Source organism: Raphanus sativus, chromosome 5 (genome assembly GCF_000801105.2).
Source record: "Raphanus sativus cultivar WK10039 chromosome 5, ASM80110v3, whole genome shotgun sequence".
NCBI classification, from domain to species: domain Eukaryota; kingdom Viridiplantae; phylum Streptophyta; class Magnoliopsida; order Brassicales; family Brassicaceae; genus Raphanus; species Raphanus sativus.
The window spans coordinates 22,713,882-22,733,848 of record NC_079515.1 but is presented as its reverse complement, the minus strand read 5'-3'; the positions used below and the strand labels follow the sequence as shown (position 1 = coordinate 22,733,848).

Sequence of the window (19,967 nt, the reverse complement as noted above, 5' to 3'; positions counted from 1 at the left end):
TCAGACTTATCTATGTGTTTGGATCGATTGATAAGTCGTAGTACTTTACTATTTTTTAACTCACTTCTCTCTTTGATTAATATGTGCTATGGCGTTTGATGTTTATGAATCGAGCAGTTTTTATGTCAAGTGTGGCAATAGAAGGCGAAGAGGAAAAACTCGGGACAGTGATAGGAATCGATCTAGGGACTACATATTCATGTGTTGGTGTGTACCATAACAACCACGTTGAAATCATAGCAAACGATCAGGGAAACAGAATCACACCATCGTGGGTTGCCTTCACTGATACCGAGCGTCTCATAGGCGAGGCTGCTAAGAATCAAGCGGCCAAGAATCCTGAAGGGACCATCTTTGATCCAAAACGTCTGATGGGAAGAAAGTAAGTGTTTAACTAGTTTCCTAGTATTTGAACTCACTTAAATTTCATTACATTAGTAAAATGTCACATTCCTAGATAAAGATTATTTTTCTAAGAGAATATAGAACTCTGACTCAATCTTAAATTCTGATCTAACTGACTGTAAATTATTATCGACATAATTAATATACAATCTCTAAAAAGAGTAGTTTGACTCAATCTTGTTTTCTCTCTTAAGTGTTCTTGTTTTTGTGTGTGTTAATCTGCGTTTGTTTCACAACATGTTTAGTGTATGATATTGAGCTTTTTTAAATTATTCATGTTTTTGTGTTTGTTCTTTTACAGATTTGATGATCCTGATGTACAAAGGGATATCAAGTTCTTTCCGTACAAGGTTGTGAATAAAGATGGAAAGCCTTACATTCAAGTGAAGGTTAAAGGCGAGGTGAAAGTGTTTAGCCCTGAGGAAATAAGTGCTATGATACTAACCAAGATGAAGGAGACAGCTGAAGCTTTCTTGGGAAAGAAGATAAGAGATGCTGCATTACCGTTCCAGGTATGTACATGTTGTGTCCACATTTTCTCCAAGTATGTAGTATTAGATTATAAGAAGGTGGCTTGGTTGTTTTGCAGCGTATTTCAATGATGCGCAGAGACAAGCGACAAAGGATGCAGGTGCAATCGCTGGACTTAACGTGGTACGTATAATAAACGAGCCAACAGGTGCAGCCATAGCTTACGGTCTAGACAAAAAAGGTGGAGAGACAAACATCCTAGTGTATGATCTCGGTGGAGGAACATTCGATGTTAGTATCCTTACCATAGACAATGGAGTCTTTGAAGTCTTGTCAACAAGTGGAGACACTCATCTCGGTGGAGAAGACTTTGACCATAGAGTGATGGACTATTTCATCAAACTGATCAGGAAGAAGTACAACGAAGACATATAGCAAAGATCACAAGGCGCTTGGTAAGCTTAGACGTGAGTGCGAGGTGCCAAACGAGCTTTGAGCAATCAACACCAAGTCCGAGTTGAGATTGAGTCTCTCTTCGATGGAGTTGACTTCTCCGAGCCTCTAACGAAGGCGAGATTTGAAGAACTCAACATGGATTTGTTCAAGAAGACGATGGAGCCAGTGAAGAAGGCTCTTAAAGATGCGGGGTTGAAGAAGTCAGACATAGATGAGATTGTTCTTGTAGGTGGAAGCACTAGAATCCCTAAAGTTCAGGAGAAGCTAAAAGATTTCTTCGACGGCAAGGAACCTAACAAAGGGACTAACCCTGACGAGGCTGTGGCTTTTGGCGCCGCGGTTCAAGTGGTGTATTAAGTGGTGAAGGTGGTGAAGAAACTCAAAGTAAGTTGCTCACAATGGTTTAGTGGTTGAAGATTCGCCTACTGTATATTCTCAAACACCTAATTTTGATTGAAAACAGATATTCTTCTGCTTGATGTTGCACCGTTGAGCCTCGGTATTGAGACGGTGGGAGGCGTGATGACGAAGGTTATTCCGAGGAACACGGCTATACCGACCAAGAAGTCTCAGGTGTTCACTACTTATCAGGATCAGCAAACAACTGTGAGCATCAAGGTTTATGAAGGCGAGAGAAGCATGACTAAAGATAACCGTGAGCTTGGAAAGTTTGATCTCACTGGCATTCTTCCAGCTCCAAGGTAAAAAAAAAAGCTGATTCAACACAACCGTTTGTTTATGTTTTGGTTAGGTTTCTTGTTACTTAAGCCGCAAGAAACCAATTTAATTTTTCAGGGGAGTGGCACAGATTGAGGTGACCTTCGAAGTGGACGCAAATGGGATTCTACAGGTTAAGGCAGAGGATAAAGTTGCGAAGACGGCACAGTCTATTACAATAACAAACGATAAAGGACGTTTGACACAAGAAGAGATCGATGAAATGATTAGAGAAGCAGAGGAGTTTGCTGAGGAAGATAGGATGGTAAAGGAGAAGATCGATGCGAAGAACAAGCTCGAAACGTATGTTTACAACATGAAGAGTTCATTGGAGAAGCTTGCGGAGAAGATAGGTGAAGAGGATAAAGAGAAGATGGAAGAGGTTTTGAAGGAAGCGTTGGAGTGGTTAGAGGAGAATGTTAATGCAGAGAAGGATGATTATGAAGAGAAGTTAAAGGAGGTGGAATCGGTTTGTAACCCGGTTATCAAGTCGGTTTATGAGAAAACCAAGGGAGAGAGTGAAGATGATGAGTTATAGTCAGTTCACAGGTGGTTCAAGGGTGTTTTCATTTTTCAGGCTTATTGGATTTGAAAATGTGTTAGTTCATTAGTTTCGTTGTGTTTGGTCCTAATGTGATGCACATTATTATTCTTATACAAAAACAACTTCATCATGTCTTCATTAGGACAGAGGCAGAAACTAAACAAATAAAGACAAGAACAGAACTCGATATCTCTCACACGATCAAACCAGAGTAGCAGTTAACTAAGATTTTTCAAACATATAGATAGAACAAACGAGAAATCAGAAGTCAAAGTCGCCACCCATGTCACCCATATCCGCCATGTCATCAATCGCTTCACCAACAAGCAACCCACCCAACAACCCAGCTCCGAGCCCAAGTCCTAGACCCATACCCGCTCCTCCATGCTTCTTCGGTTTCTGCGGTTTACCATAAGCTGCTTGCTGTTGTGGGTAACCATAGGGACCCTGTGGTGGATAACCCTGGTATCCATAACCAGGACCCTGTGGCGGGTAACCCGGGTATCCACCTTGCTGCGGAGGCGGATATCCACCCTGTTGAGGGTATGCACCTGGCGGCGGATACCCACCTGGCCCAGCTGGAGGATACCCACCAGGCCCACCAGGTGGCGGATATCCACCGGGTTGCGGGTAACCATAAGCACCACCGTGTTTATCATCATGTCCTGGTGGCGGATATCCGGAAGGACCCGGTGGGTATGCAGACGGGACACCTTGACCGGGCGGGTAAGCAGTAACAGGCTGATGATCCATAGTCTTATGATCCAGAGTCGACGGACCCGGCGCGTGGGGAGCACTCGCGGATCCGTAAGTATACTTCTCACCAAACTTGAACGAGAATTTGAGAGTTCCTTTGGCCTTGCCGTTAGGTAACCTCACCGCGTACGTCACCGTCTTCTCCTCGCCGCCGTCCTTGTTCTGATCCAAAAGCTCCTTCACCGGAACGCTAATCTCTCCGACGGGTTTATCACCGGCGATGGGACGATCAGCAACGATCTCGATCACCAAGGTGAGACGATTCTCACGCGCCGCCGCGTCGTCGACGGTGAGCTTCATCTGGTGTTTCCATTTGGGTTTCGTCCCGCAGTCTTTGTCCACCTTGGTCTTCTGCTTGGTCCTCGCGTCGCCGTTGATCGAAACGACCGCGTATAAGTCTTGCTTGCCGATCAATTGGATGTCTTTGAGATCCTCCGCGGATATGATCGTCAGATCTAAGGGTCTACACTCCATGGTGTTTGGTCGGATCGAGATGAAAGAAACTAAACTTTGAGATTTTGTTTTTTTTTTTTAGCAAAGAGAAGATTTTTAATGAGGAAATTAATAACTGGAGAGGATAAAGATGTGTATATATATGGATTCATGTAACGTGTCGGTTTAAAGAAGAAAAGTGTTTACAACACACGGGACGGACACGCACAAGGTTAGATTATTGTTTTTGGAAATAAGTGACGCGTTTATTATTACTTTTCGAAAATTTACCTTTTTTTGCTTCCTTATTCTAAGGTTTCGTTAATTAATGCTCTTGCTATTTATTAGTTTAATAACGAGATATTTTTTCCTATAGATTCTAGAATATAAGGTCAACCATGGGATAATGCAGCTGTAAATGATGATGGTTAAATCTTGTATACGTTTTGAATTTTGGAGTGGTGAAAAACAATCAAAAACCGAAGGTATCAGTATTCTTTAACTATGCATGTTTGTTACATTAAAGCTTATTGCACGGTTGTTGGTTTCAGTATTTAAATCTGGTCTAACATTATATTTCAGTTATCTAACAAATATGGAGTGTATTAGATGCCAATAATTAAAACACATGAATGCAGAAATTGTATCATGGTTTATTAAAACATAGGTTAAAGAAAAAAACGCTTAATTTCAAAAAAAAAAAGAAAGATAAAACGCTTTACAGTTTTTTAGTCTTTCGATTTTCATTTAACGTTTCAGATTTGTACACATCGATTAAAAAAATATTTAAATATTTATATTTTTATATAAAAAGATTATTAACTATATATTTAATTATATCTTAAATAATAGAAAAATAAATTATAAAAAATAAAAAGTCATATACAGTATGTAAACTAATAAATTTTGCATTGAAATTTTAAATGCACTAAAGAAATATAAGTTTGGAGCTGCTTGATAATGTAGTATAGTCTGTATTTACCGGTAAATTTGCTAATAATCTTTTACCTTTTCTACTCATGTAAAGATATATGGAAAATGTTGAAAAATATTAAGGAATCTTTTGGAAACGAGGATAATCTCGAGCATCTTTCTTCGGAGCGCGTGGAATAGCTCGCAAGTGGTCTATTGCATAATTCTCATTGGTTCTCAACTTCTCATTTTCTTGATGGAATCATCTTTTTAAGTTTCAACGATAGCCTCGTCTCCGCAACTCGCGTGGCCCTGACGCACCACCCATCCACATTCTCTGCAACTTTTTTCTCCTTCGCGTACATTTGTAATCAAACCGAACATTCACGTTACTCCAAGTTGATATACACCATTTATTTCATATCTTTAGTTTCTCAAAACATATACTCTCAAGATCGTAGTTGACATATTTTCTTTTTTTTAAGTTTCAGTTGTGAAAATACTGCCAGAGAAAAGGATTAAAGGTTTTCTGTTTGGTCATTAAACTTTTCTGTGACTTAAAAATCAAGTCACATGTATTGATTTATAAGAGTTTGATAAAAAAAAAACGGTTCAAGGTTTTCTGTTTGGTCGTTAAACTTTTGTGTGACTAACAAATCAAGTCACATTTAGTTTTTAAAAAAATCACATGTTATAAGAGTTTCTTAGACCAGTTGTCTCTTGACCTTGTTATCTTCGAGTCTTGTCTCTCCAACGTTGAATAATGTGACGCTATGAGGTATGACTATGAGCTTTGTCTTACATCATGTGTGATGTAGCCTAGACTACGATAGTGCAAGAAACCTATTGATTCTGAGAATACCTAGGAGTCAAGCCTTCTTGAGATCGTTGAGAGTCGAAGCTCTATCCGAGAACAAGGTTTAGAGTTTATAAAAGCTCTGAAATATATTAATGCAAAGAAGTTGTCTCCTTACAATGTCAAGGCATCAACTTATATAGGATAGTGAAAACACCAAAGCCATCCTGATAAAGGAATTATAACATATCCTTTAACTATTTAGAAAAGGAAAATAAACTAAATAATTAAGTTAACTTGCAGGAAAAGTAATAGAAGAAAACCAAAGCCAAAACAGAGTAAGATGTATGCTGCATCAATGTGCTGATGAAGTGATGTGCATAATGCTATTAAAGATTTATGATCCATGCATGTTCTTTTTGTTCTATCAATTTGTGTATTTATATTAGTTTTATCTTTGTATTAGAATAGCATACTTGTTTGGTATTAAAAGGTATACATGGACTCTTTGTTTCACCATCCAAATAATCCATTTGTATCATCCATCTAGATAATCTATTTATATGATTCATCCAAATGATTTATTTATATGATTCATACATATGATCAATCCAAATTGCATGGAACTATCCATACAAATGGTTCATCTAAATAAATTATCTAAATGAATCTTATATTTGTTTCTTTATTTCTATTTCAATCCATATGAATTTAGTAAATAAATTACTAAAATATTCTTGTTTTGATTTAATCATAGGTTTGATGTTAGTTTTAACTATATTAACTTTTATTACTTAGTCCAAAATAAATTTACAATGAAATTATTTTAAAATTAGCATTTTGACATTCATAAATTATTATTTCATATAAATTTATAAATTTTATTTATATTTGTATTAAAAATTTACCACAGTAATAACTTCTAATAAACAAAAAAATTGATAAACAAGTACTTAAAAAACTTTAAATTTTTAGACTTTTTTTTCCGTCAATAGATTATATTAAACTTTCGATGGAATACAACTTCAGCCGACATAACACAATGAAATCCCCCGGAAACTTATCCCATAACATGGAGACTTAAACCCAAACATGGGTATCAAGAAAACACAATCATAATTTTAAACATGGGTATCTGGTGAAATGAGTTCATGGAGGGTTCTTATATCTTCTATGGAGCAATTGTTTTCTACACCAGAGATCGACTAAACCAATTTGGTTTGTTCTCTGACATTTTTCGGATCTTAACAAGCGCATTAAACGGTCCAGTTCCAGTCTTTTTGATTGATCAGACTTCAAATTCATATAATCAACCCATAACACAGTTTCATATCCTTCTCTATTTTCGTTCATCTCTTAACGATTGCTATTTTGGTGTTGGACAGCACATAAATATATGTATCAGTGATTGATTGGTTTTATTATTCTTGACCTTTAAAGATGTGCAGACCGACCAAGTGAAGTCTTAACTCTACTAGATTTGCTATCGTCTTTCTTTACTTTATTTAAGCCTTGTGCGGCCTTTGATCTAACCATCTTATGATGCTGCGATAGTTAAAGATATATTGTATTAACGTATGTTTGTGTTTATATTGCTTAATTACAAACTTACAAGAGATTCTCTTGTAAGTTTTTTTTTGAGCAAGTGGTATAACGCTATCATAGCTTGGAGATCCTCTTACAAAAGAAAACTTACAAGAGTATCTCAAAGCTATGCTAGCTAGTCATACCACTTGTTCAAAAAAAAAAGAAGCTAGTCATACCACGAGAACATCTCTGTTATAACTTTTAATTTAAGCCTTCTGAGAAGAAGTTTAATCATAATTAGTTTCTCATATGCACAACCTGATGCAGACTAAGTTTCCGTGGACAATGTAAGTGCGTGGATATGACGAGTCTTAGTCTGAGTGATGGACAATCGTCACACGTTTATCTTTTGAACATGGACTCTTCTCCCTCAATATTTGCAAGCTTCGCAGACATTGCACACCTACGTTAACACGACCATATAATTGTTTATGAAATGATAAGGATGAAGACAAAAAAAAGTTCATTTAGAAAAAAAGCAAAACAGAGCTTAATATGCAAGAAATTATAAGCGAGTGATGTAAAAATAAGAGTAGAAAACATGTCATTATTTCTATTTTTATTCATTATCCTCGAAAGCCTATGTGCTTATATTATATCATCAATCACTTGGAAAACGTTATGACACAAGGTGTTTGGTTCAAAATTAGAAAGAAAGAAAACCTTTCTGTTGTCTAATTACTGGATGTTATTTTCCTCAAAGAGAGTAGGAACTATTTGCACAAACTATTTTTGAACATAAAAGAAAATGTTCTTGTTTTTTTTTGTGACATGAATGCTGTATTTTTTTTTGGGAAATATGTAATATATAGTTTTTTTTGGATCAAATATGTAATAGTTTGTTACTAAATAACAGTAAGTAAATAAAAAAAGAAGGAAAAATGATATATTTCATTTCACCCATGGATAAAAAAAAGAAAGCATAACATTACTTACGCTGCGCTTCGTCGCCCTCTCACAGATTCTTCTTCTTCTTCTTCTTCTTCTTCACCTTAGAAAGAAAGAAAAAGAGCCAATCACAATTAGTTCCCCCCAGATCCAAACAAACAAACAATGCCCATCTCCTAATTAGGGTTCTCTCAGACCTTGCCATCCAATCTCATTTCGATTTTCTCGATCATCATCGAAGCTCTCTTACTCCTCTGCCAAAAAATCAACATCAGAGCTCAACTTTCCCTCGAATTTTTAAGGTTTTCAGTGGCTTATCATCAACTCACCAGTTGATCGTTCCTGGTCGAGTCAGGTTGATGAATTTCTGCCTATGGAGTTGAGTCATTTCTAGATCGTGATTTGGGATTTTAGGGTTTCGGTTACTGGTGTTGGAGATTAATGATAGCTTTATCGAATTTGGAATTGGACCCCACTGCATGTGTAAGCCTTAAAGTTGGAAGCTTTTTGCTGAAGAAGAATTAAAGATATTTTATCGATTTTAGGAGTTAGTCTCTCTGTAGCTTGTAACTCTATACATATAAAAAGACTTGGAGGAGGAGGAGGAGGGAGGGGATGTTTGGTTCTACGTTGGCTAACAACAACCGTGGAAACAGTGCTGCCTCCTCAGCGCAGCAGCTTCTTACTCCCACCCGCTTTGTCTGGCCTTATGGTGGTAGACGGGTCTTCCTTACCGGATCTTTCACCAGGTTAGAGCTTGAACTTGGATTGAATTACTTGAGTAGGAGGGTTTTTCCAATACATTATGCTGCTCTGTTTAGTATCTATTGCTTCTCTGCATTTACTGATTTATTGCCAACAGGTGGACAGAACATGTGCCAATGTCACCACTTGAGGGATGCCCTAGTGTTTTTCAAGTCATTTGCAACTTGACTCCTGGATATCATCAGGTTTTTTATTTTTTTCCTGATACTCTGCTGGAGCATTTATGTCCTTTTAGACTCTGTGACATCCATAATGCCTGATGCATTTAGTATATAGATGCTAGTCAATGCAATATGCATGAGAATCAAATATACATCTGTCGTAGTTGATTACATTCCCAACAGTTAGTGTCATCATTGAACAGTCTGTAAGTCATGGCGTAGCATCATGAACGTTATGCACCATATCCAACTTAAACTAGTTGTTATTTTAGTTTCTGTGTTGGACGTGCAATATCTAACATGAGGTCGATATTAAGACTTTAGATTGCTTAAGAAGCCTCTGGCGTTACATTCAGTTAATTCATTTTCATGCAGTATAAGTTTTATGTTGATGGGGAATGGAGGCACGATGAGCACCAACCATTTGTAAACGGAAATGGTGGAGTAATGAATACGATACTTATAACTCTACCAGATATGGTTCCTACTGGTTTTAGCCCATCGAACATGGATGTCGATGATTTCACCCAGCGAATGGTACGGACTCTGATATTTTCTTCGTTTACTTATTATTAGTAGCTTAATTGCTTTTGTGTTTCGAATTCTGTTTCTATATATATCCACGCTTCCTTTTATTCTGAAATCCTTAAAAGAGATTATACATTTTATCCTAAAAGGGAAAGATGTGGACTCCCCTACATGTGGAAAACAAATAATAAATGATAATAGCATTTTATTTGATGTATATAGCAGGAGCCTTTTAAGTTCCATACTATTGTCTCTAAAGACTCACATTAAATTTCTCACTGTTTGTTTACATGGTGATTATATTATAGGCTGATCCATCCCAGGATTCTATCCCTAGGATATCAGCGGTTGATTTGGAGGTGTCTCGTCATCGTATATCTGTTTTATTGTCAACCCGTACTGCATATGAGCTGCTCCCAGAGTCAGGCAAGGTCTGGTTTCTTCATCTTCATCTTCTTATTGTTTGATGATTTTTTGTCTTCATATCCTACAGAATATCGATGAGAATATCTTTTAGCCGGAAATTGTCTAAAGTGATTGTAAACTTATACAGGTTATTGCATTGGATGTAAATTTACCAGTAAAGCAAGCATTCCACATTCTCTATGAGCAGGTTTGCTATATTTACCATTGTGTCAGCTTCTCTTCTTTTAGGGATGTTCCTCTCCCTGTCCCTTACAGTCATGTATGACATTCTATGTTGTTGCATCCGGACCCAAAAAGGGAAGGAAGTGGAACTTAAAAGAAATAGATTCGTCTAAATTTATTTCTAGTTTGGCTGCTTCCTGGTTTTGGCTAATTCTGGATTCTTTCAGGGAATCCCTTTGGCGCCTCTTTGGGACTTTGGTAAAGGCCAATTTGTTGGAGTTCTTGGTCCACTGGACTTCATTCTAATACTGAGAGAGGTTGGCTTCTGTAAAAATTTGTTTATTACTAGCGGGTTCATTCGAGTGATGGATGTATCATTTTAGAATTCCCAAGAGGAAATGGTCTAAATGTCAAGAACTCAAAGGGGACATTCATATACTTTACTGTCTAATAATATTACTTGTCTGTGGTTAATAATACTAGTTTAGGTTTACAAATATTCAAATGAATTATTTTCTAAGCTTGGAATGTAGTTTGAAGGAGTGTGATAGATTTCCGTAGTTTTGAAGTAAATTACGTATGAATTTATTTAGATGCTTACTAGCTTTCTCAGTATAATTTTTTTTTTCAATCTTGGCGTGGTAATAGCAACTCTGAAATTGCAGCTTGGAACGCATGGATCGAACTTGACAGAAGAAGAGCTTGAGACGCACACAATAGCAGCGTGGAAAGAGGGGAAGGCTCATATTAGCAGACAATATGATGGAACTGGGAGACCATATCCTAGGCCACTTGTTCAGGTGAAACTTTCACAGTTGCTCTCTACCGCTATCACTAATTCAGTACTGACCTTTTCATGTAGCTTCCTCTAGAAGATCATCTCCCTTGATTATGTTTTCTTTTACTATGAGATAGATCCTGTTGATTACCGCTATCTACAAATTTTTTTACTCAAGTGTTTTAGCTATCTCGAGTGGATATATCTACAGTTGATTCGACAATATTTCAAAATGAAATGAATAACATGAATGTTCCACATATAGGATTGGGAGGCATACTTATCTAGGAATGTAACTGATCATGTATGCCTGGTTTTACATGTTTACTTCTGACCGCTTCTTCTTGCGTTGAAACATAGCAGTTTCCTAGAAACTTGTATTGCAGGTTGCAGTAATTTTTTTTTTTAATCTCTTGCTATTAATGTTTTCATATATTTGCAATCAGGTTGGGCCCTATGATAACTTGAAAGACGTTGCCCTGAAAATTTTGCAAAACAAGGTGGCCGCCGTTCCAGTTATTTACTCTTCTTTGCAGGATGGGTCTTATCCGCAGTTACTGCATCTTGCTTCGCTATCAGGCATATTAAAATGTAAGGTCCTTCATTTATGAATAACATCATAAGACATAAGCGCTCCAAATTGGTGATATTCACAATTTCATTTCATGACGTGCATATGATTCTGCCATTCCCAAAATCTTCCTACTTCTTCATTTTTCTATATATCCTGTGTAAATATAGGATCAATCAATAGGACACAAATAGATAAGATGGAATACCTCTCCCAAACTTAGTCACAATTTTGCATGTTATATAAACAAATTTCTGAAAGTTGATGCTTCTTATAAGACACTTTACTTGTAATTTACGCATAATATTCCAGGTATATGCAGATACTTTAGACATTCGTCTAGCTCTTTGCCAATCCTTCAACAGCCCATTTGTTCAATTCCCCTGGGTACTTGGGTCCCCAGAATTGGAGAATCAAGTAGCAAACCTCTCGCTACAGTGAGACCACATGCCTCTTTGGGTTCTACGCTTTCGTTATTAGTTCAAGGTAATCCGTTTTTGTTCCTCTTTCAACAATATATTTGATTAAAATTCATCCAACTTCAATCAGATTAGTGGTTTTAAACTTTCTTCGTAGATGGTTATATCACCTAGTAGCTGAACACGTTGTGTTCTTCGACCTGTCTTCTCAAAGATGTTTTACAGAGCATCCTATCAATTCAATCAACATCAAATAACCAACTTTAGATGTTGCGACCACTTTGTAATTGTTGCAACAGTTACATGTTTTGATTTACGTTAAAGTATCGTGTGGTCTAGGAAAGTGGAATGCTAATTTGAAATTTAAATCCAAATGGATTTATGTCTCTAATGTCTTGTGTTTATCTGGTTTATACAGCTGAGGTTAGTTCAATTCCTGTAGTGGATGACAATGACTCGCTTATTGACATATACTCCCGAAGGTAAACCCTCTAAGCATTCCATATTTTTGAATCCATGTATTCTGATCTCATATCTATTTTTGTTGGCCAGTGACATAACTGCTCTGGCTAAAGATAAGGCATACGCACAGATTCATCTTGATGACATGACGGTTCACCAGGTAAACCTCTCAGCAGAAACTCACGATTCATCCCATTTCTGTCTAAGCTGCCTATTTCAAAAAAATGTGTGCGGGGGGGTTTCAGGCGCTGCAGTTGGGGCAAGATGCGAGTCCGCCTTATGGGATGTTCAACGGGCAGAGATGTCAGATGTGCTTGCGCTCAGACTCTCTGGGGAAAGTAATAGAGCGGTTGGCGAATCCAGGTACCACCAACTCTCCCTTGCCTTTGTTACTCACATCATCAGATGATAAAGTAGAGATTTATTGGGATTTTGGTTGTGTAACAGGTGTAAGGAGACTGGTGATAGTGGAAGCAGGGAGCAAACGTGTTGAAGGTATCATATCATTGAGTGATGTTTTCAAGTTCCTGCTCGGTCTTTGACTACTACTCCCCACAACAAACCTCCTCCTTAAAACTCTTTTCTCATTTCCACAAATCGGACAACCCAACAATTTTCTTCTTTTTCTTGTGTTTTTTTGGGGTCTTTGCAATGAATTTGTAAATTTGCCACGAACACCTTCATTGTTTTCTTCTTATTTATCTTTGTTTTGTTTAATTGAACGGCTTCCTTCCATTCTTGTGAAGATATTGGCTACCAAAAGCTTTACTAGTCTCTCTCTCGGCATCTTTTTAGTTCCTTCTTTTTGTTTGTTTTTTATGCTTCAAATTCAAAGCATAAAAATGTGAAAGTTAACACAGCATGGGAAGGCCATAGGACAATATAACGGTTTGACAGAGATCGAATCTCACCAGAGACTAAGCAAACAAATAATCATCATACTAAAAGCAACATGTAAAGCAAATTCAAATATGTATAATCACAGTCATAGCTCAACACTGTTTAGGTATGGTTAACCACTGAACCACCCACACATAGCGGCATTTCAGAAGCTTAGATCAGAAATTAAGTGGCGGATATCGGCTTGTTCCTTAGCCTTGTTGACCTACATATCCTCTACCACTTGAACAATAATAATGTATAAATAAGAGTAATTATTGGGTTCACTCCCTAAGGTGAACCTCTAGGTTCACCAACCAATAGTGTTCGAGTATTTGATATTTGATATCTTTTAAAAAAAGGAAACAAAATTTAATGGGATAATTTGTAAAGTACCCTATTTAAGATTGTAATTTTGAAAAATATACTGTTTTAATATTATTTTGAAAACTACACTTATTTATGTTTTATAAGACTATTCTGCCCTTTATTTAAATTTTAAATTAAAAATATTTTAATAATGAAAAACTCGAAACTATTAGTATTGTAATCATCTACGACATAATTTTTTGAATTATAATATTTTAGAATTTTAGTAAGTTATAATATATAAAAGTTTTATATGGAGAACTATTGAAATATTTAAAATGTTATCTCTAAAACATAATCTCTAAAAATTGGGGGATCTAGAGCATAAACATATGCTCAGGAAACCGTTGCAGCCACAACTGAACATAATCATATATTTGAATACTCCTATAAGATTATGTTTATGCTCCATATTGCACGATTGTATTATTTTCCTACAAAGAAGACAAACTCTGAATTTTGGAAGCCTTGAAGCTAATTCAGCTATTGGTACAATATGGAGCACATCCATTACGTGAATATGTCAAAAGATTGTGAATGTTTTGGTTGAATTTACAAGAAACATTATGTATTACCAAACCTTTACTTTTTGATGAAATAAGAGTCTATAGTCTATAACAAAAAGAATCATCAAACTCCAAAATTACATGTTTGACGATTGTGATTTTCTCCTCAGATACAAAAGAAAAAGAAGAACTACAATGATTTAAAAGATACGAAAACCAGAAGTTTTAAACAAATAATATCAAGTTCCAGATTTTTTATTGTATAAATTAAAATGATTTATAAATAATTTATTTTTATTTGTTCGATTTCTGTAATTTTTTTACTTAAATATTGAAATTATTTACTCTATTGGTAAGGTTAATTTAGTCACTTCAATTATAAATAAGTTTAGTTTTCAAAAAATTATAGATACAGTGTAGTTTTCAAAATATAATCTCATTTGATGGCATTTTTCCAAATTTTCCCAAATTTAATTTCCAAACTATAATACATTTTGAAAATAAAAAATAAAAATACATAAAAATAGTAATAGTTACAAAAAAAAATAAATAAATATAGTTAAGCTGTCAACAAAATACTAAACTCTATACCCTAAATCCTAAACCTTAAAATCTTAGGTAAATCTTAAACTGTAAATTTTTAGGTATACCCTAAACCTTTTAATAAATCTTAAACCCTAAATCATAAATATTAAAAATTAAATTTTAATAACATTAAATCCTAAATCCTAATCACTAAACCCTAAACCCTTGGGAAAATTCTGAACCTTTGGATAAATCATAAACTCAAACAATATATATTGGTCGGTGAACTTACAGGTTTATGATTTATCCAAGGTTTCGGGGTTTACCCAAGGGTTCGGGGTTCACCCAAAGGTTTAGGGTTTAGTGATTAGGATTTAGGGTTTAGTGTTATTATGATTTAGTTTTTAATATTTATGATTTAGGGTTTAAGATTTATCAAAAAGTTTAGGGTTTACTTAAATTTTTTGGGTTTAGGATTTAGGGTATAGGGTTTAGTATTTTAGTGAAAACTTAATAATATTAATTTATTTATTTTTTTGTAACTATTACTATTTTTATGTATTTATATTTTTATTTTAATCTAATTAGAAATTCAATAAGTTTCCCTTTTTAAAAGATATCAAATATCATATACTCAAACACTATTGGTTGGTGAACCTAGAGGTTCACCTTAGGGAGTAAACCCAAGAATAACTCAATAAATAATACATGTACATCTAAAAATAACAATTATGTGTATACATCGTTTTAATTAATGGTTTATCAATTATGAACCACATTAGCGGTCGATAGGAAGGGAGTATCACTCTCACTTCCCTCATAGCTCTCAACCAAAATCAATTCCAAAACGCTATCTCTGACTTAATCAAGAAGGTTCTTCTTCCTTGGATCTCTCACTTGAATTCTCCAATGCCTTTCAGGTAAACCATTAACCTTTGCGGTTTTCCTCCACTTCTCAATGTTCTTCACCATCTTACGAGTCAAACCACAATAGCCTCTCAACTTCTTCGGCATCTTGTCATACACTTTCCACCATTTCTCATGCACCGACTCACTTGCGTACACACGCCGCGATTTCAAGTCCCAGTTACAATCATAGTCTCTGTAACATAGCCATGGTTTTAGTCCCAAGTAGTGTATCCCCTCTAAATTGTCCGGGAGATGACGTCTTTGGTCGTTCTTGCTTTCAGCACCGAAGAACTTCATCGTGTTCACACGTTTAGGTAACCTATGCCACCACACAAAGTATTCGTTCAGAAAACCTTGGTCTCCTCCGTTATAAGACTTAATCTTGAACGACTTCGCCATCAGTTCCTCGAACAAACAAGCTGATGGCTCCAGAACCTGACCAAAATATTTGTTACAATCTACAATCAGGTTTTATAACGTTTCCCTTAATTTTATAACCTTATTCATGTTTTAAACATTCACCTTGATCCCCAAAATCTTAAAAAGATATTATATAGAGGTTGTATTTGTATAGCCTCCAAATTATCGATTCTTTCATAAAGATTAACTTAAAAATATTTATGGGTCTTCTAAATTTCAAATTCGGCTTTGATTATGTTTAAAATGCATATTGCGGTTTAGATGCATTAGCATTACCATGACTCCGGAGTTGAACAAGACTTCGTCGTTGCCAGCAGCAGAAAGTTGAGGATATGAGAAAAGATAATCAACATTCTTGGCGATGATGAAATCTGCGTCTATAAACACTAACTTATCGTAATCTGTTACTTGCCACACACGTAACTTACTGTAGTTCCACTCGTTGTAAGAACCCTTCTTGGAGAAAGGGCTACGGATTCTCTTGACTTGCCGTAGTTTCCAGCCGGCACGGCTAAGGCCAATACGAGATGTGTTGGTTATGGAGTCGTCGTGGAGGAGTATCATGTCATGCGTTGAGCCAGATTGTCTTATGCTTTGTGCTAAGGCTATTGCCCCGCATACGTATAGACCTCGGATGAGTGGAGTAACGTCACGTAGCCGACACGTTGGGCACCAGATGATGATGATAATGCGGTTGTTGATGTGAGAGTTTCGTTCTTCTCTTGTCTCCATGCTTCTTGATCTTTAACAAGTAATGAGAATACCATGTTAAGTTAGAGTATATATACCAATGACATACACTCTAATAATATATATATACATATATATATATTCTAATAAATAATTATATGAAAAAAATACAGTAGAGCAGTAAAGATGATTTGGTGATTTAGTAGCTAAGGTATATGGTAGGAATAATAAGAATAATCATTTTACACTCAATTTGTTTTTGGAATTTTACAATTTACTAGTTTTTTTTTTCTGAAACACTACTAGTTTTACTAGTTATAATCTAGTTTTATATACTAACTAAGCTAGAAAATATAAGCTTTTCTAAATGTTACCTAATTGTTTACCAAAAAAAAAGAAAAAAAATGTTACCTAATTGAGCAAGCTGCGTTGCAATCTGACAAGAACCAACAGGCATGGCAAGCTTTTGCTTCAACTTCTCTAGATTAGGTCTATACAACCAGTATTGCCCTACGCGCCTTACGCGCTCATCACACCTAAAGATCTCATGCATGGGTCCACATGACCCGATAAAGACAACGTACACCGTCCGGTCAACGTGCCTCCGCTCACTCTCCACGGCCAGCTTCGCTGCTGCCAGATTCACCTGTAGCCGGAAAACGTCTCTCAACCCTTTATCCTCCGAAACCCCATCGCACGGCACTTTTACTACGACGACGTCCACGTCAGCATCAGAACCTTCCATACGAGGGAGAGGGACCTCTGGACACTTTGGCGCGTGCCATTTGTGCTCCTCGTCGATCCACACAGGAAATAAACTCTCCCACGTCAGATTCTTCGGAAGAGGATCTAGCGTCACGTGGACGTTCTCCAAGATCGACGTCCCCGTTGCCTCGTACCTCTCACGCTCGTTTTCTTCGATATTGAGAAGACCAACTCTGATCTTTTTCTCCGGAAGATGGTTCTTGATTAGTTGGAACTAGGGATGTTGTATTGGGTTATAAAAGTTAGGGTAGTACCAGCCCATCAAAAATTTTAAATACCCTAACCCATAAGTTTAAACTGTAAATTATATTGGGTTCATTTAGGTTTGGATTAAAAAATAATGGGTTTTAACAGGGTTGAGCCCTTTTAATTTTTGGATTAGAAAATATCTTCTGATCTTCTCGACGCCGTTCAATCTCTCTCTGATCTCACTCTCGACGCCTCTCACCCTCTCTCCGATCTCGACGCTCGTGGGTTTATCTCAGCCTCTCTCTCCGATCTCGCCTCAGCTTCTTCTTCGTTCTCGACGCCTCAGCTCGGCGGTTTCATCTCAGCCTCTCTCTCCGATCTCGACGCTCGTGGGTTTCATCTCAGCCTCTCTCTCCGATCTCGACGCTCCATGGTTTGGATTTGTTTCTGATCATATATGTTAGAGAGAACTGTGCTTAATTAGAAAACACGTATAGGATTTTGTTTAGTAGTTCTCTGTGTTTACTTTGAGCAATCAGTATTGGAATAGAGCAACCACAAGTTAAACGTTGAGAGTTTTGGTTGTCAGTCACTGCAGACAGTCCCGTCTTAAATTTTTTTTTTGCCTTAGGCAAAATATAAAATAAAGACCCTTTAATAAAAAAAAATTCAACTTTTATTTATTGTATTTCTTTAAATTAAAACAAAAAAATTGTGGTGTTCAAATATTTTTTGGAAAATGAGTTTTTGTGTGTAAATTAGGTTTTGTTAATGAAAAAATGAGAAAAGTGAAAGGTAATTTTTTTTTTATTGTATTTCAGTTAGATTTAGTTAATCATAGACCTTTTAATTATAATTTTACCAACTCATAGATAATTTAACAAACAAAATAGACTTAGTAAAATAACACAAAAAAAAAATTTGGACCCATGGACCCATGGCAATTGCCCATGTTGCCATGGGGTAGAGCCGGGCCTGACTGCAGAAGCTTGGTTGCCATTGTAGGTGGAACCGGAGAAGGTAAGACATCACTTGTCTCTGCAATGTTGGGAGAGTTGTCTCATGGTGAAACCTCAAACGTTGTTATTAGAGGCTCCGTAGCTTATGTTCCTCAAGTTTCATGGATCTTCAATGCCACTGTGAGTCACCTTAACTTCCCATCGGCTCTGGAAACAAAAAGATTACAGCTTAGCTTTCATATATGTATTTGCAGGTGCGTGAAAACATTATATTTGGTTCGGATTTTGAACCGGAAAGATACTGGAGAGCTATTGAAGTGACTGCATTACTCAGGTCTTGATTTGCTTCCGGTTAAGTGGGAATGAAAAGGCTTTACATAACATGCACTTGGTGTGTTGACATTTCTTAGTAACTTGCTGAGTTTGGCTTATTCAGGGACGTGATCTTACAGAGATTGGAGAACGTGGGGGTGAATATCAGCGGAGGGCAGAAGCAGAGAATGTCAATGGCTAGGGCAGTCTACTCAAATTCAGATGTTTACATATTCGACGATCCTTTGAGTGCTTTAGATGCTCACGTTGCTCAGCAGGTATTTAATTTATTTATTCTTTACTTATAGGTTGATCCTGAGTGTTTGGTTGCTGGCAAAGATGTTGTGGAAGGTAGAGACTATAGAGTAAATCTGGTTGTTGCAGTCTTCAACGAGCAAAGAATATGTGAAAGACTTTATTTATTTGAATATGACTTGAAACTTGTTTAGTGTTGTGGTTTGCTTCAAACTTTTAAACGTATTTTGTGACAATCAATAATGTGAAATTTCTTACTATTTATATGACTCAAAACTTTGATTTAACTTTATTTTTGATTTAATTTTCATATAATTTTGTAAGAAATTACAGAAAAAATGTGTTTACATAAAAAAAAATTAAAGGGCTCAAAATGGGTTGAAAGGGTTTAGCCCTAATAAAAATAATATCATGGGTTCTAAAAGGGTTAGGGCCACTTTGGTTTGGGCTTAAACTAAATAGGGTTGGGTTGGGTTGGGCAACCCAATACAACATCCCTAGTTGGAACCATCTCGGGATCCGGTTAACTTGCGTTGGTAAAGAGTAACGAATCTCAACTATCGATGGAGAACTGATCATGGGGTTGAGAAGGAACAAAGGTTTAAACGTTACTACCAAACCCAAAAACGAAAAGGACATTAGGGTTAGATAAAACATCAAGATCCTCCTACTCTTATTTTTGATTTTTAACCCCATTTTTTCCCCTTACACTCTATATGCTCTTAAAACATTAAAACATGCATTTATATACTAATAATCTGAGAGATACATGTAAGTATATGAAAAGTGTATATACAGTAATACAGGTAAATGTGCGATATCTTGGCTGTGAGGTTGTCAGCACGAGCTTTAAGATGCATGAAAGTCAATTGGTTAGGTGAGTCTGCGAATGTTATTAGCTTCCATGCGCAAGTTAGGCCCGTGTTATAATTGTAGAAATAGTCTTACCATTA

General features: G+C 36.4%; 5 protein-coding genes across 5 annotated transcripts; 3 read left to right on the top strand and 2 right to left on the bottom strand.

Moving 5' to 3' along the window:
- The first annotated feature begins 12 nt into the window (after nt 1-12).
- On the top strand, nt 13-2,587 carry LOC108863279 (heat shock 70 kDa protein BIP3). Its single transcript, XM_018637655.2, is given in 10 exon segments — nt 13-66; nt 69-382; nt 707-900; nt 903-917; nt 995-1,308; nt 1,310-1,352; nt 1,355-1,675; nt 1,678-1,716; nt 1,796-2,033; nt 2,128-2,587. Coding segments are annotated over 10 exon segments (1,992 nt in total).
- Nucleotides 2,588-2,683: 96 nt separating this feature from the next.
- On the bottom strand, nt 2,684-3,922 carry LOC108863278 (protein SRC2 homolog). Its single transcript, XM_018637653.2, has one exon. The coding sequence runs from the start codon at nt 3,821-3,823 to the stop codon at nt 2,855-2,857; it is 969 nt and encodes a 322-aa protein (XP_018493155.1). The 5' UTR covers nt 3,824-3,922; the 3' UTR covers nt 2,684-2,854.
- Nucleotides 3,923-8,013: 4,091 nt separating this feature from the next.
- Nucleotides 8,014-13,034, top strand: LOC108805354 (sucrose nonfermenting 4-like protein). The gene is made up of 13 exons (XM_018577375.2): nt 8,014-8,713; nt 8,827-8,914; nt 9,266-9,427; nt 9,727-9,849; nt 9,972-10,031; nt 10,234-10,323; nt 10,672-10,806; nt 11,231-11,375; nt 11,668-11,841; nt 12,193-12,256; nt 12,327-12,396; nt 12,482-12,599; nt 12,684-13,034. The coding sequence occupies exons 1-13, from the start codon at nt 8,580-8,582 to the stop codon at nt 12,776-12,778; spliced, it is 1,458 nt and encodes a 485-aa protein (XP_018432877.1). The 5' UTR covers nt 8,014-8,579; the 3' UTR covers nt 12,779-13,034.
- A 2,159-nt stretch (nt 13,035-15,193) lies between these two features.
- On the bottom strand, nt 15,194-19,885 carry LOC108859445 (putative UDP-glucuronate:xylan alpha-glucuronosyltransferase 5). The gene is given in 6 exon segments (XM_057011201.1): nt 15,194-15,859; nt 16,121-16,468; nt 16,471-16,586; nt 16,946-17,513; nt 18,140; nt 19,523-19,885. Coding segments are annotated over 6 exon segments (1,704 nt in total). The 5' UTR covers nt 19,711-19,885; the 3' UTR covers nt 15,194-15,376.
- LOC130512824 (ABC transporter C family member 12-like) lies at nt 17,559-19,276 on the top strand. The gene is made up of 4 exons (XM_057011200.1): nt 17,559-17,921; nt 18,494-18,627; nt 18,702-18,781; nt 18,884-19,276. Exons 2-4 carry the CDS (start codon nt 18,532-18,534, stop codon nt 19,065-19,067), a joined length of 360 nt encoding a protein of 119 aa, XP_056867180.1. The 5' UTR covers nt 17,559-17,921; nt 18,494-18,531; the 3' UTR covers nt 19,068-19,276.
- Nucleotides 19,886-19,967: the final 82 nt, after the last annotated feature.